This window comes from Hippocampus bargibanti, linkage group LG17 (assembly GCF_051943395.1).
Source record: "Hippocampus bargibanti isolate YZ-2025 linkage group LG17, ASM5194339v1, whole genome shotgun sequence".
Taxonomy (NCBI): Eukaryota; Metazoa; Chordata; class Actinopteri; order Syngnathiformes; family Syngnathidae; genus Hippocampus; species Hippocampus bargibanti.
Window position 1 is genome coordinate 3,305,684 of NC_142750.1, and position 11,960 is coordinate 3,317,643.

Consider the following 11,960-nt stretch of genomic DNA (forward strand, 5'->3'; position numbering starts at 1 on the left):
TTTATTGGTGGTTTTGCATTTGACTAAAAACATCAACCTGCACGATTTGGGTATTTTAGAAGCTATAAAACGCTCTTCTGACGTCAGTTAGGAAACAAAAAATGGTGTCGGTTGTCCTTTAAAATTCGGGAGAAAGTAAGGGGGCGACTCCAGGTTCCCCCCGACTTCTTTAGCCGCCTGTTGCTCATAAACCGAGGGTGTGAAATCCCCCCTACCACGTTTCCCTTTGTCACTAACACGCCAAAATGCGACATCGGTCAGGTGTGCGTCGAGACAACACTCGCTAAGTGCACTTGGGAAGAATTACTGGTTGTTGTGCGCCCTCCCCCACCCCCGCTCGCTGCCGCACTGGTTCCGTCTGGCTCGCGCTCAGCTGCTGCGTGTCCCGGGATGACCTGTTGATGTCGGTAGAATGGAGACTGGCAGGGGGAGCGATTTCCCCCATCACCAAAATATTTAAATAAGCCACATTTGGGCGCTTGATAAGCGACGTCGCAGCCGAGCTACCTCGCCCGCCTTGACAGTAAGTGCTTTGTGTCTTTCTTTTAAACGTGTGTTGAGGAGTGCGAGACGACGTGGGAATGTTGACTATTTGTTGGATTGTGTTCGCACGAGGTGGATGGTGAGCCCAAAATATTTAACAGTTAGCTTTAGCCGTTAGCAGGCCCACTGCGGATAGGGGAGAGGACGGCGGTGTGTCCCACGAGACTGTCGCGACGAACGTCGTCGTTCGCGACGGGGCGGCGTGGGGGGGCTTTTAAGGGCGGAAGGGGGGGTGCATTGGGAGTACAATTTAACCGACGTGGCGCTCGCTGCCAGCCTGTGCCGCCTCCCTCGCGTCGCCTCCGGTGCCAGCCGACAGTCGAGAGAGCCCAGCCGGCTTGGTAGACTGGCACCGAGTCCTCGTGTGCCCCCGGTTACCCAGCATCCCTTTCGAGTAAAACATCTAAACGCAGATGCTTTATGTCTAATGTTTCGAGACTAACGTACAGTAGGCGGATTTCAATGCGGGAATGAGCGAACACGTCTACCATAACTTGATGCGGGCACACCAGAACCAGGAAATTCCTGCAGGAAGAAAAAAAAATCAGCATTGTGTGCCAGCTGCAGCAATGACTCCACAGTCCAGCAGCTCAAAAAAGAGCTGCTTCATTTTCTCCAGTGCTCACCGTCACACCACCCAAATGTGCAATTTGAAAAAGCACGCAAGTCACTCGCTCGACATGATTAAAATATCATGTGTGTGCTTTGTCTTTTGACCCACTTTTCCTCAACCTAGCTCAGTTGAGCGTTTTGATTTGAAGTTAAATGACATTCTGAGCACTCGCTTGAACGGAAAGGCGACCTGGGATGATCCCCCTCTGTTCTCTTCCAAGACTCGGTTGCCCCTCCTTGGTGCATAAAGACGCATGCATGCTTCGTCACATCTCTTTTGCTGTCAGAGCAAACTGTGCAAACCCCCCACCACCACCACCACCAGGCCCCTCCTCTCTAAACCCAGTGTTGGTGTGTCTTCATGTGCAAGTATGTGTGCCACACTGCGGCTCGCCAATCCGTAAACAAGCTGTATTGTCTGTGTGCGAGTCAGTGTGTCTTTTGTGGGTTTGTTTGAGTTGTTGTGTATGCGCATCTGTGTTTTAGTATGAGGGAGAGGGAGTTGGAGTGAGACAAAGAGAGCATTTCTCTTTACCCTGGAGCTTGGCGACGTCCCAAATTAAAGGCTTTGGATATGATGGGGCTGCTCTCACCGGCCTTCTCCGGTCACTCCCATCCATACATTCATTTTGTTTGCTGTGGACATCAAAAGGCATAATGTCAGACCGGGGGTCGTTTCAGCTTTTCCGCATCTGATAATAATAATAATAATAATACATTGTATTTATAAGCGCCTTTCAAAACTCTCAAGGGCACTTTACAGGCACAGGATAAGAACTTTTTTTTTCAGCGGGTGAGCAGCGGCAGCCAGACGCGCCACCGTTCACTCAACCCGGGAATGTACACCACTAACTCAAATATAAAACATTGAAAAAAATAGTTCAGAACACTTAACTAGTGCCGTACTGATGAGATCAGAAAGGAATTGAGAGGTTAGTAGTAACCCCACTTTCTAACACCTCAACATTGGCAAAAATGTGATGACTCTGCAAACACAAATTAGCATCGCAAAGATAGTCCTGAACAATTAACTAGTGCCGTACTGATGAGATCAGAAAGTAATTGAGAGGTTAGTAGTAACCCCACTTTCTAAGACGGGACACGTAACACCTCAAAATTGGCAAAAATTTGATGACTATGCAAACACAAATTCGCATCGCAAAGATAGTCCTGAACAATTAACTAGTGCCGTATTGATGGGATCAGAAAGTAATTGAGAGGTTATTAGTAACCCCACTTTCTAGGCAGGGCAAGTTGGCAAAAATTAAATGACTATTAAAACATAAAATTGCATCGCAAAGATAATCCTGAACAATAAACTAGTGCCGTACTGATGAGATCTGGAATATAAGGCGCACCTTCAACGAATGACATATTTTAAAAACGTTTTCCATACATAAGGTGCACCGCATTATAAGAGGCACCTTCACCCAATAACATTTTAAATAATTTTTCATGCATAAGGCGCACCACATTATGAGGCGCATGGTCAGCTTTTGAAAAAAAAATCTTTTCTTTTAGGTGCGCCTTATAGTGCAGAAAATACGGTAATTCAAGTGTCTCCACTGTCGCCTTCCATGACGGACGACGGTAAAGTGAGCTCATCCCAGAAAAAGCCATACAAGTCTCAGTCGTGACGATACCTCCATGTTTTTACATCATTTTATGTGATTGACTAAAGCAAACTGTTTACACGCTCACACAAAGACAGAACGACAGCACACGACCCAGTTAGCTAAGGACACTGGATTTTATGGCTCATGGAAGACAGAACATAAAACAGGCTTTCATTGAGCTCGGTCAGTCGCGGCGCCTGAGAGGCCGACGTGACGTATGGGATTAATGGAATGTCGATTGTCCGCCAAATCTTGAACAAATATCGTCGTTTCGTCAGTGCCTCCAATGTAAAGAATTCATCATCATCATACATTTCATTTATCAGCGCCTTTCAAAACTCTCAAGGTCACTCTATAGTCACAGGATAAGTTTTTCTGTGGGTGAGCAGTGGCAGCCACACGCGCTTGCATTCACTCAACCCGGAAGTCTGTCAAAGATAGAAAGCTAGCTAGCTAATAGATAGCTAATAATAATAATGATGATAATAATAATACATTGTATTTATAAGCGCCTTTCAAAACTCTCAAGGTCACTCTATAGTCACAGGATAAGTTTTTCTGTGGGTGAGCAGTGGCAGCCACACGCGCTTGCATTCACTCAACCCGGAAGTCTGTCAAAGATAGAAAGCTAGCTAACTAATAGATAGCTAATAATAATAATGATGATAATAATAATACAGTAAAGTCTCGTTATATTGATATTGGATATATCGATAGTCCTGGTTATATCGATAGTCCCGGTTATATTGATACTATTTCTATGCACGCACGGAGAAAATTACATGCAAACAGGGTCGGATATATCGATAGTCCCGGTTATATCGATATTTTTTCGGACTCCCTTGAATATCGATATAACGAGACTTTACTGTACATTGTATTTATAAGCGCCTTTCAAAACTGTCAAGGTCACTCTATAGTCACAGGTTAAGTTTTTCTGTGGGTGAGCAGTGGCAGCCACACGCGCTTGCATTCACTCAACCTGGAAGTCTGTCAAAGATAGAAAGCTAGCTAGCTAATAGATAGCTAATAATAATAATGATGATAATAATAATAATACATTGTATTTATAAGCGCCTTTCAAAACTCTCAAGGTCACTCTACTGTCACTGGATAAGTTTTTCTGTCGGTACAAAGCTAGCTAATAGACGACAGCTGACGACCCACCACTGACTCTGAATTCCTGATCGTAAATCATACTAGTACTCATTTTTGTCTTTTCTCTTCCCAAACAGAGCCCCTTGTTGGTGTGCATCGGCGCACCATGGCCCAAACCCTCCAAATGGCGATCCCAAACTTTGGCAATAACGTTTTAGAATGTCTGAACGAGCAACGTCTGCAGGGCCTCTATTGTGACGTCTCGGTGGTGGTGAAGGGGCACGCCTTCAAGGTAGGGACCGTGCTTTTTCTCCCTTTCAAAAACATTCCAACGAAAGATGGGAATAAATGAAAATAAATCAAAACTCGTATAATTTCGGAAGGAACTACAGTGAGACCTCAACGTACGAACTTAATTGGTTCCCAGACAGAGTGTGTAAGGCGAAAAGTGTGTATCTTAAAAAAGATTTTCCCATAGGAAACCATTAAAATGGGAATAATCCGTTCCCGGGTTTCCATAAAATATACTTTTCAACTAAATAAGCCTTAAAACTACACACAACATACCTTATTCTATGTATACCTTATGCTATTGTATTGTAATGAAAGAAATACACTGCATTGTATCATAAAGTCACTTTATTTACATTTGTGATGGTCATTTATGGCTTGATGGAATGGCGTTGGAGGTCGAAGGTCAAAGGGAATTGCTGTTTGGAAAGAGAGGCGTATTACATGACGACTGTAATTAAATAAATTAACTGTGCTGTAAAATAAAGTTTTATTGACCTTTTTGATGGTCGTTGATGGCTTATGGAAGGAGAGTCACCTTCCATAAGGACTGTTGGTAACTTAACCTCTAGTGCTGTTCGGTCGTGTCGTTCCGCCGAAGATCACTCCGCCAGCCGTGGTGGGTCTGTATTCTGAAAATAGTGCTTATTATAAGGTTTAATTTTCATAAATTTGACGTTTGTAAGACAAAAAGTTTGTAAGTTGAGGTCTCACTGTATTTTTTTCTGATGAAAAAAGAGAGTCTAAGGTTTCTTACGCTTTTGTAATCGGATTGAATCAGATTGTAACCGGCTTGTTTTGCAAATTTCCCCATTGCGGGACGAATAAAGGTATTCTGATTCTGATTCTGATTCTGATTGTTTTGTTTTGTGAAAGGCTCACCGTGCTGTTTTGGCTGCGAGCAGTTCTTATTTCCGGGATCTGTTCAGTAACGGCGGCGGCAATGAGGGCAGCCCCACCGTGGTGGAGCTTCCACCGGCTGTGCAGCCGCAGAGCTTCCAACAGATCCTGGCCTTCTGCTACACCGGCCGTCTCAGCATGACGGTGGGGGACCAGTTTCTTCTCATGTACACCGCTGGCTTCCTGCAGATCCAACAGATCATGGAAAAAGGCACCGAATTCTTCCTCAAGGTCAAAACTTCCCACGTTTCTTTTCGATTTGCTGTCGCATGTTCAATTGTCCATGTTGGCCAATCATAGAAATGAACACTGTAAGATTTTCATTCAAAATTAATTCCCCAGCCAACATTATAAAAGGGCAACGTTTGATTGGTGCCGACTCTGACCGTTGGTAGCTTTGTGAGAATTTGGATTGGATTGGATTTGCCTTGATTTACATTTCACGTGTGTTGTTCATGTGGGATTTAATCTCCTTTGCAAGTCTGATACAGTGATACCTCGGTTTACGAACCCCACGGTTTACGAACTTTTCGGCTTACGAACGTTACATTTATGAAAGGCATACGAACTTTTTTCGTACACAAAGCTGCCTCAATGAGCGATGTGTCGTTCGCAAACAAGCCTGTTCTTTTAACAACAAAATGGCAGCCAACTGTTTTTGTCCTCTATTCCCCGCCCCCAGTCTTTGGTTAAAGCCACGTGATTGGTCAAGAACGCAGCAATGAGGGGAGGTGGTTTAAACATTAGACAGGCAGATGACAAAGAGAGAGTGATAAAATGGATAGAAAACAGTGACATTTGGACTTGTTTCAACTTTGATAGTTCAAAGGCAGAGTGTAGACTGCAAGGTTAAAATTCCCATCAATCAGACTCCACAAATAAGCCGCACAAGCCATCTGTACACTTGATGCAAAAAGCTATCAACCCAGCTAAACAGAGCGGGGCAAAACATTGCCAGAGGTCTGACTACCGCTTTATCAGCCCCTTTGCAAGAAAAACCAAAACCTGTACAAATTCGGGAATGGTTAATTCCTAATTAATATGGGTCTGGAGTTATATGAGCTTGAAATGAGGGCGGCCGTCCAAAATACAATGAAATACAGTACATACATATTGGTTTATATTGCGCTTTAACAACAGCTGAAACTGGAACAAAGCGCGAACATGGACAAAAGGCAAATGCTTCCCCCTCATGGAACTGAATAACCATTGCCAGAGGTCTGACCAGCGCTTTATCGGCACCCCATGCAAGAAAAAACAAAACACGAACAAATTCGGAAATGGCGCTCTTCGTCATACTTTCAATTCCCAAATAAATTCTAGAATGGCAGTCAATGAGTTTTTTTTAATATATTTTTTGACAGCAGATTTGTTCATTTGTTCTTGAAAATACAATCCTGACTGCGATTTTTGTCGACATGCTAATTTCCAGGTCTCCTCCCCAAGTTGCGACTCCCAAGGCCTTAACGCCGAAGAGGCTCCACCGTCGGAGCCTCAGAGCCCCGTCACACAAACGGCTCCCGTCGCCACCCGGCCCGCCGCCTGCTTGACGCCTCTCCCGTTAGTGTCACGGGTGAAGACGGAGCAACCCGCAAGCCAACCCGAAGCCGCCGCTCATTCCGTGGTCTGCACTCCTGTCGCCAAGCGGCTTTGGGAGGGCGGCAGCAGCCGCGACGGAGCCGGAAGCGGAGGAGGAGGCGGCTCCGGGGCGGGAGGAAGCGCCAGAAAGGCCGCGCGTTATTCCCAAGAGGCGGTACGAGGAAGTACCATCCAAAGCCCCGGAGCGCTGGGATTGGCTATGGGGATGGGAACCACAACCACCAGCCTTGCCGGCATGGTGGCGGGTGGCGGCGCCAATGGGACCTCCGCATCCGGGGTGGGCGTGTCGGAGGGCGCCAGCCCGGGCACCCTGAGCACCTACGCTAGCGACTCACCCATCAGTTACCACGACGACGAAGAAGAGGAAGAAGGCACGGAGGAATGTGCCGAAGAGCAGTACAGGCAAATCTGCAACATGTACACCATGTACAGCATGCTCAACATGGGCGCCGCAGGTAACCGTCGTGACACCCGATCGCAATCCGAATTTTGCCGCTTCTAAATATGTCAACGTGGCGTTTGTCTCAGCTGCCGGCGAGCGGGTGGAAGCCCTTCCCGACCACACGGAGACACGGGGGCGGATGCGTGGCCGTGACCTCACTTGTCTGCCGACGGAGTTGATTGCCCAAATCGGCAACCGTTGTCATCCTAAACTGTATGAAGAGGGGGATCCTGCTGAGAAACTCGAGCTGGTTTCAGGTACTCGTGTCTCACCGATAGGTTAAAAAAAAAATGGTGTCAAAGTTAAGGCCCGTGGGCCAAATCTGGCCCGTCACATCATTTTATTGGGCCCGCAAAAGCAAATAAAGCATGTCAAGTGCCATGATGCTTGCGGAAGTGTGAACCAAAATGTCAAATTGTCGTATCTAAACCACAATAACAGTCATTATTCTTGACTTCAGATTTGAAAACTACCGTATTTTCCGGTTTATAAGGCGCATCGGTGTATAAGGCGCACCCTCAATGAATCAGAATCATCTGGCTATCTCGCTAGCTATCTCGCTAGCTATCTCGCAAGCTATCTCGCTAGCTATCTCACAAGCTATCCATTAGCCGTCTGGCTATCTAGCTGGCTGTCTGTCTAGCTATCTATTAGCTATGTATTAGCTAGCTAGCTTTCTATCTATTTGAGTTACTTCAGGGTTGAGTGAACGCTGGCGCGTGTGGCTGCCGCTGCTCACCCGCAGAAAAACATCTAACAGTGAGTGTTAAGTGACCTTGAGAGTTTTGAAAGGCGCTTAAAAATGGAATGTATTATTATTATTATTATACATTGGAAAATACTGTAGTTATTTATTATTCATAACCTGTATGCAAAATGTGGAGGAAATGATACATTTTAATGGTTTCCCCAAATTCATTCAAAGGTCCTCGAGAGGAAATCGTAACTACAATGTAAAATATAATACCAATATTTTGACACCCCCGTATTAATTAATGCTCTTGTTTGGACGCGCGTGTCCGCAGGTACGTCCGTCTTCATTTCGCGGGCCCAGCTGATGAACTGTCACGTGAGTGCGGGGACCAGACACAAGGTGCTGCTGAGGAGGTTGCTGGCCGCCTTCTTTGACAGGTTGCTTCCCCGTGTCCATCTTGCTTTCAGTGTTGGATGAATATTGGATTAGCTTTTAATAGTCTCGCAGCGAAGGAATTTACATTTCACTGCAGCAAAGTGAGGAAAGGAAGAAGTAGAAAAACAAAATACAGGAGCTGCTGTAAAGGCAGCCAGCCATTCTCATGGCGCCATCTTGAAATCAAAACGACAACAAAAACATCAAATAACAAATAATGTGTTGCAACACAAAAGACGGTCTTCAATATTAAGCACTTTCTGCACCCTCTTTTTTGCATGAAGCAGTTTTAGATGAAAGAGGAGAGGCTCAAAGCGTCCTTTTCACCAGTGGATCAGGAACGTCACGGTGAAATGTGTACGTCTGCCACAAGCTAAATGTTGAAAAGCAAACACGAAGCTGAAGCATCCATTGACGAAAAGAAATTGCCTCACATCTCACGTAAATCCGCTTCAATTCCATGCCGCGGCAGTTCCACATACATTCCATGCAGTCGACGCTCTTTCCGCTGAACAAAGCGGGGCTGTGTAAATGCTGCCCATTACAGGCGCAAAATAAGCACAATGGCCGCAGAGCTGTCCAGCGATGACAGTCAAATGGCACTGACATTCCTCCCAAATCAAAAACTGTGCTGGCATATTCATGCTGCTGATAAGGCGTAACCTTGCTCAGCAGAGTCTCCTCCTTGATGAAAGTTTTGGCCAAAAAATGCTGACGGCTGCCTACTCGGGCGCCATCTTGGACTTGTTATATCATCTTTATGATGTTATATTTGCCTTTTCTTATTTCTGGACGTTCCATTGACATCCTTCATCAGGAACACACTGGCCAATAGCTGCGGAACCGGCATCCGCTCATCCACCAACGACCCCAGCCGCAAGCCCCTGGACAACAGAGTTCTGCATGCAGTCAAATGTGAGCATACATTATTATTATTATTATTTTTTTTTTTTTTTACCGGGCAAATTGGACATGTGATAATAATAATAATAATAATAATAATAATAATAATACATTTCATTGATAAGTGCCTTTCAAAACTCTCAAGGTCACTTTACAGTCACAGGATAATTGTTTCTGTCATGCGCCAGCGTTCACTCAACCTGGAATAACTCAAAAAGATAGAATGCTAGCTAGCTAGCTAGCTGTTTCCTGACTGATAGCTAGCTAGCTATATAGGTAATAGATATCGAGCTACATGATGGAATGTAGCCTTCTTCTTTCGCCATTTTGAGGGATGATCCCTTGTAGGTGCTTTCTCTGCGATAATTTTATCTAGTTCCTCATCAATTGTGTTCTGTTTAGCTGGGTTGATAGCTTTTTGCATCACGTGTACAGATGGCTTTTGCGGGTTATTTGTGGCGCCTGAACTTTGAACTCTTCACCTTAAATTTGAACTCTCAAAGTTGAAACGAGTCTAAATTTCACAGTTTTATATCCATTTTGTCACTGTCTCACTGTCGTCTGCCTGTCTCTTTAATGTTTAAACCACCTCCCCTCACTGCTGCGTTCTTGACCAATCACATGGCTTTAATTGAAGACTGGGGGCGGGGAATAGAGGACAAAAACAGTCGGCTGCCATTTTGTTGTTAGAACGGGCTCGTTCGCGAACGACACATCACTCATTGAGTCAGTTCCGTGTGTATCCCAAGAAATAGTTTGTATGACAAGGTAAAATTTTCATAAATTTAACGTTCGTAAACCGAAAAGTTCGTAAACCGAGGTATCACTGTAATTGGTTCCAGAACAAGCAATGTTGAATATTTGATGGGCAAGCAGCGAGATCTCCGCTTACATTGTGCTTCTCCCCCGCCGCCAGTTTACTGCCAGAACTTTGCCACCAGCTTCAAAGAAAGCGAGATGAACGCCATCGCCGCCGACATGTGCACCAACGCCCGGCGCGTGGTGCGCAAGAGCTGGATCCCCAAACTCAAGCTACTGATCGCCGAGAGCGACGCTTATTCCGCCTTCCTCTCCGACGGAGTCAAAACGGAGGACGACGCCTTGGGCCCCGACCCGGCGTTCGACCCCGCCTCCCTGGAAGCGTCTGCCTCAGCCGGCGCCGAGTCGGGCGGCTCTTCAGGTGAATCCTTACCGGGCGTGAGCGGGGACGTGGGAGCGTTATTTTAAACGTGGCGTTTGGGCGAGGGATTATTTCCCACTTGTGCTTTTCCTCCTCACTCTCACACATGACTGTCTGTCTATACCGGGACACGCAAGCGACCTTTTGCTTTTCTTTTCAGACTGTAAAGCGCGTTTTGCCTCTCCTTGTCCTTTTAAGGTTGTCTCATATGAAATACATTCCCAGTTGTGCTCGCAGTTGACGGGGGAGGGGTGTGTATGACAAGGTAGCCACTTAGTTCTGGAACTTGGACCCTTTATTTTGGATAGACTTGAATATCCCGTTTGAAGTCCAATGGACTACTTTTGGCCTATTATAGTACGTAATTGAACCAGAAGTGGAACGTCTGTGTTGCACTACGGAGGCCCCAAAGTGTCAAGTAAGCTATTTGAACTTTTAAAGCCGTGTTCAATTTAAAATCCAAGTATTCCGCAATTGTAAATATCAAGACGATCTTTGCAATGCGCAAAAGCTCCCCATAGTTCGTAGTTTCTATTGAATGTAAATGTTGGTGGCATTATTTTAAATTTTAAATTAACCCCAGTGCAAGAATGCCGATTTTGTTCCACAACTTCCAAAAATGAGAGTGCCAGTAAATGTGTGTATGTATGTATGGATATGTATATACACACATATATTATATGTATACATTACATGTGTACATGTATACGTTACGTGTATATGTAGACATTTAGTGTATACAGTGTATGTATACATTGTGTGTGTATATTTATACAGTGCACAATGTGCGTATACAGTGTATGTATACATTATGGGTGTATATGTTTACAGTACATAATGTGTATGTGTGTATATATATATATATACACACAAATATATATATTTATATATTTTGTGTATATATATATACTATATACAACATATATATATACAGTATATATAGTACATATACACAGTATATATAATTATATCATATATATATATATATATATATATATACAATATATATAGTACATATACACAGTATATATAGTACATATACACAGTATATGTAATTATATATATGTCTATATATTGTCCTCCTATTGATCCGCCACTTATTCGTCTGCAAGTTTTCGTGTGCCCCCCCCCCCCCCCCCCCCCCCCCCCCATGACTGATTTTGACCAAATCTACCTTTTGCTGTCTTGTACTGTGCAGTGTTATATAAATATCCCCCCCCCCCCCCCATCTTTAGTTTTATATATTTTTAGCAAGCTTGTCCGGTGCAATTAGAGTCGTTTTTTACCGGGATGACTCCAATGAAAATTTGGTGGTCAACAGGTACATCAAAAAGGTGGTCATACTGTATTTTTAGAAGAGAAGCTATATTTGTACGCGTGCCCACGTGGGGGGGGGGGGGGGGGAGTCGGTGGATGGGGTTGTTTTAAATTCTTGACATTTTGTTGAAGGAGGCGACGACTCGTGAGGAGAAGTGCTAATTTTATACAGTGAAAAGAAGTGTGAGACGGCACAGTGAATAATGAATTATTGGTTATTTTACGGCGTGCTTTACGGATGAAATGGGCAGTGGAACTGCCACGATGGACGCATTTCATCTTCTGTTGATGAGCCGAAAAATCGGTGGATGGAATCAGCTGGCTTGACTG

At 44.6% G+C, this 11,960-nt stretch overlaps 1 protein-coding gene across 1 annotated transcript; it reads left to right on the forward strand.

Annotated features, from left to right (window-relative positions):
- The first annotated feature begins 248 nt into the window (after positions 1 to 248).
- nacc1a (nucleus accumbens associated 1, BEN and BTB (POZ) domain containing a) lies at positions 249 to 11,153 on the forward strand. The gene is made up of 8 exons (XM_089018487.1): positions 249 to 523; positions 4,007 to 4,161; positions 5,037 to 5,291; positions 6,493 to 7,114; positions 7,188 to 7,358; positions 8,127 to 8,232; positions 9,048 to 9,145; positions 10,050 to 11,153. The coding sequence occupies exons 2-8, from the start codon at positions 4,036 to 4,038 to the stop codon at positions 10,358 to 10,360; spliced, it is 1,689 nt and encodes a 562-aa protein (XP_088874613.1). The 5' UTR covers positions 249 to 523; positions 4,007 to 4,035; the 3' UTR covers positions 10,361 to 11,153.
- Positions 11,154 to 11,960: the final 807 nt, after the last annotated feature.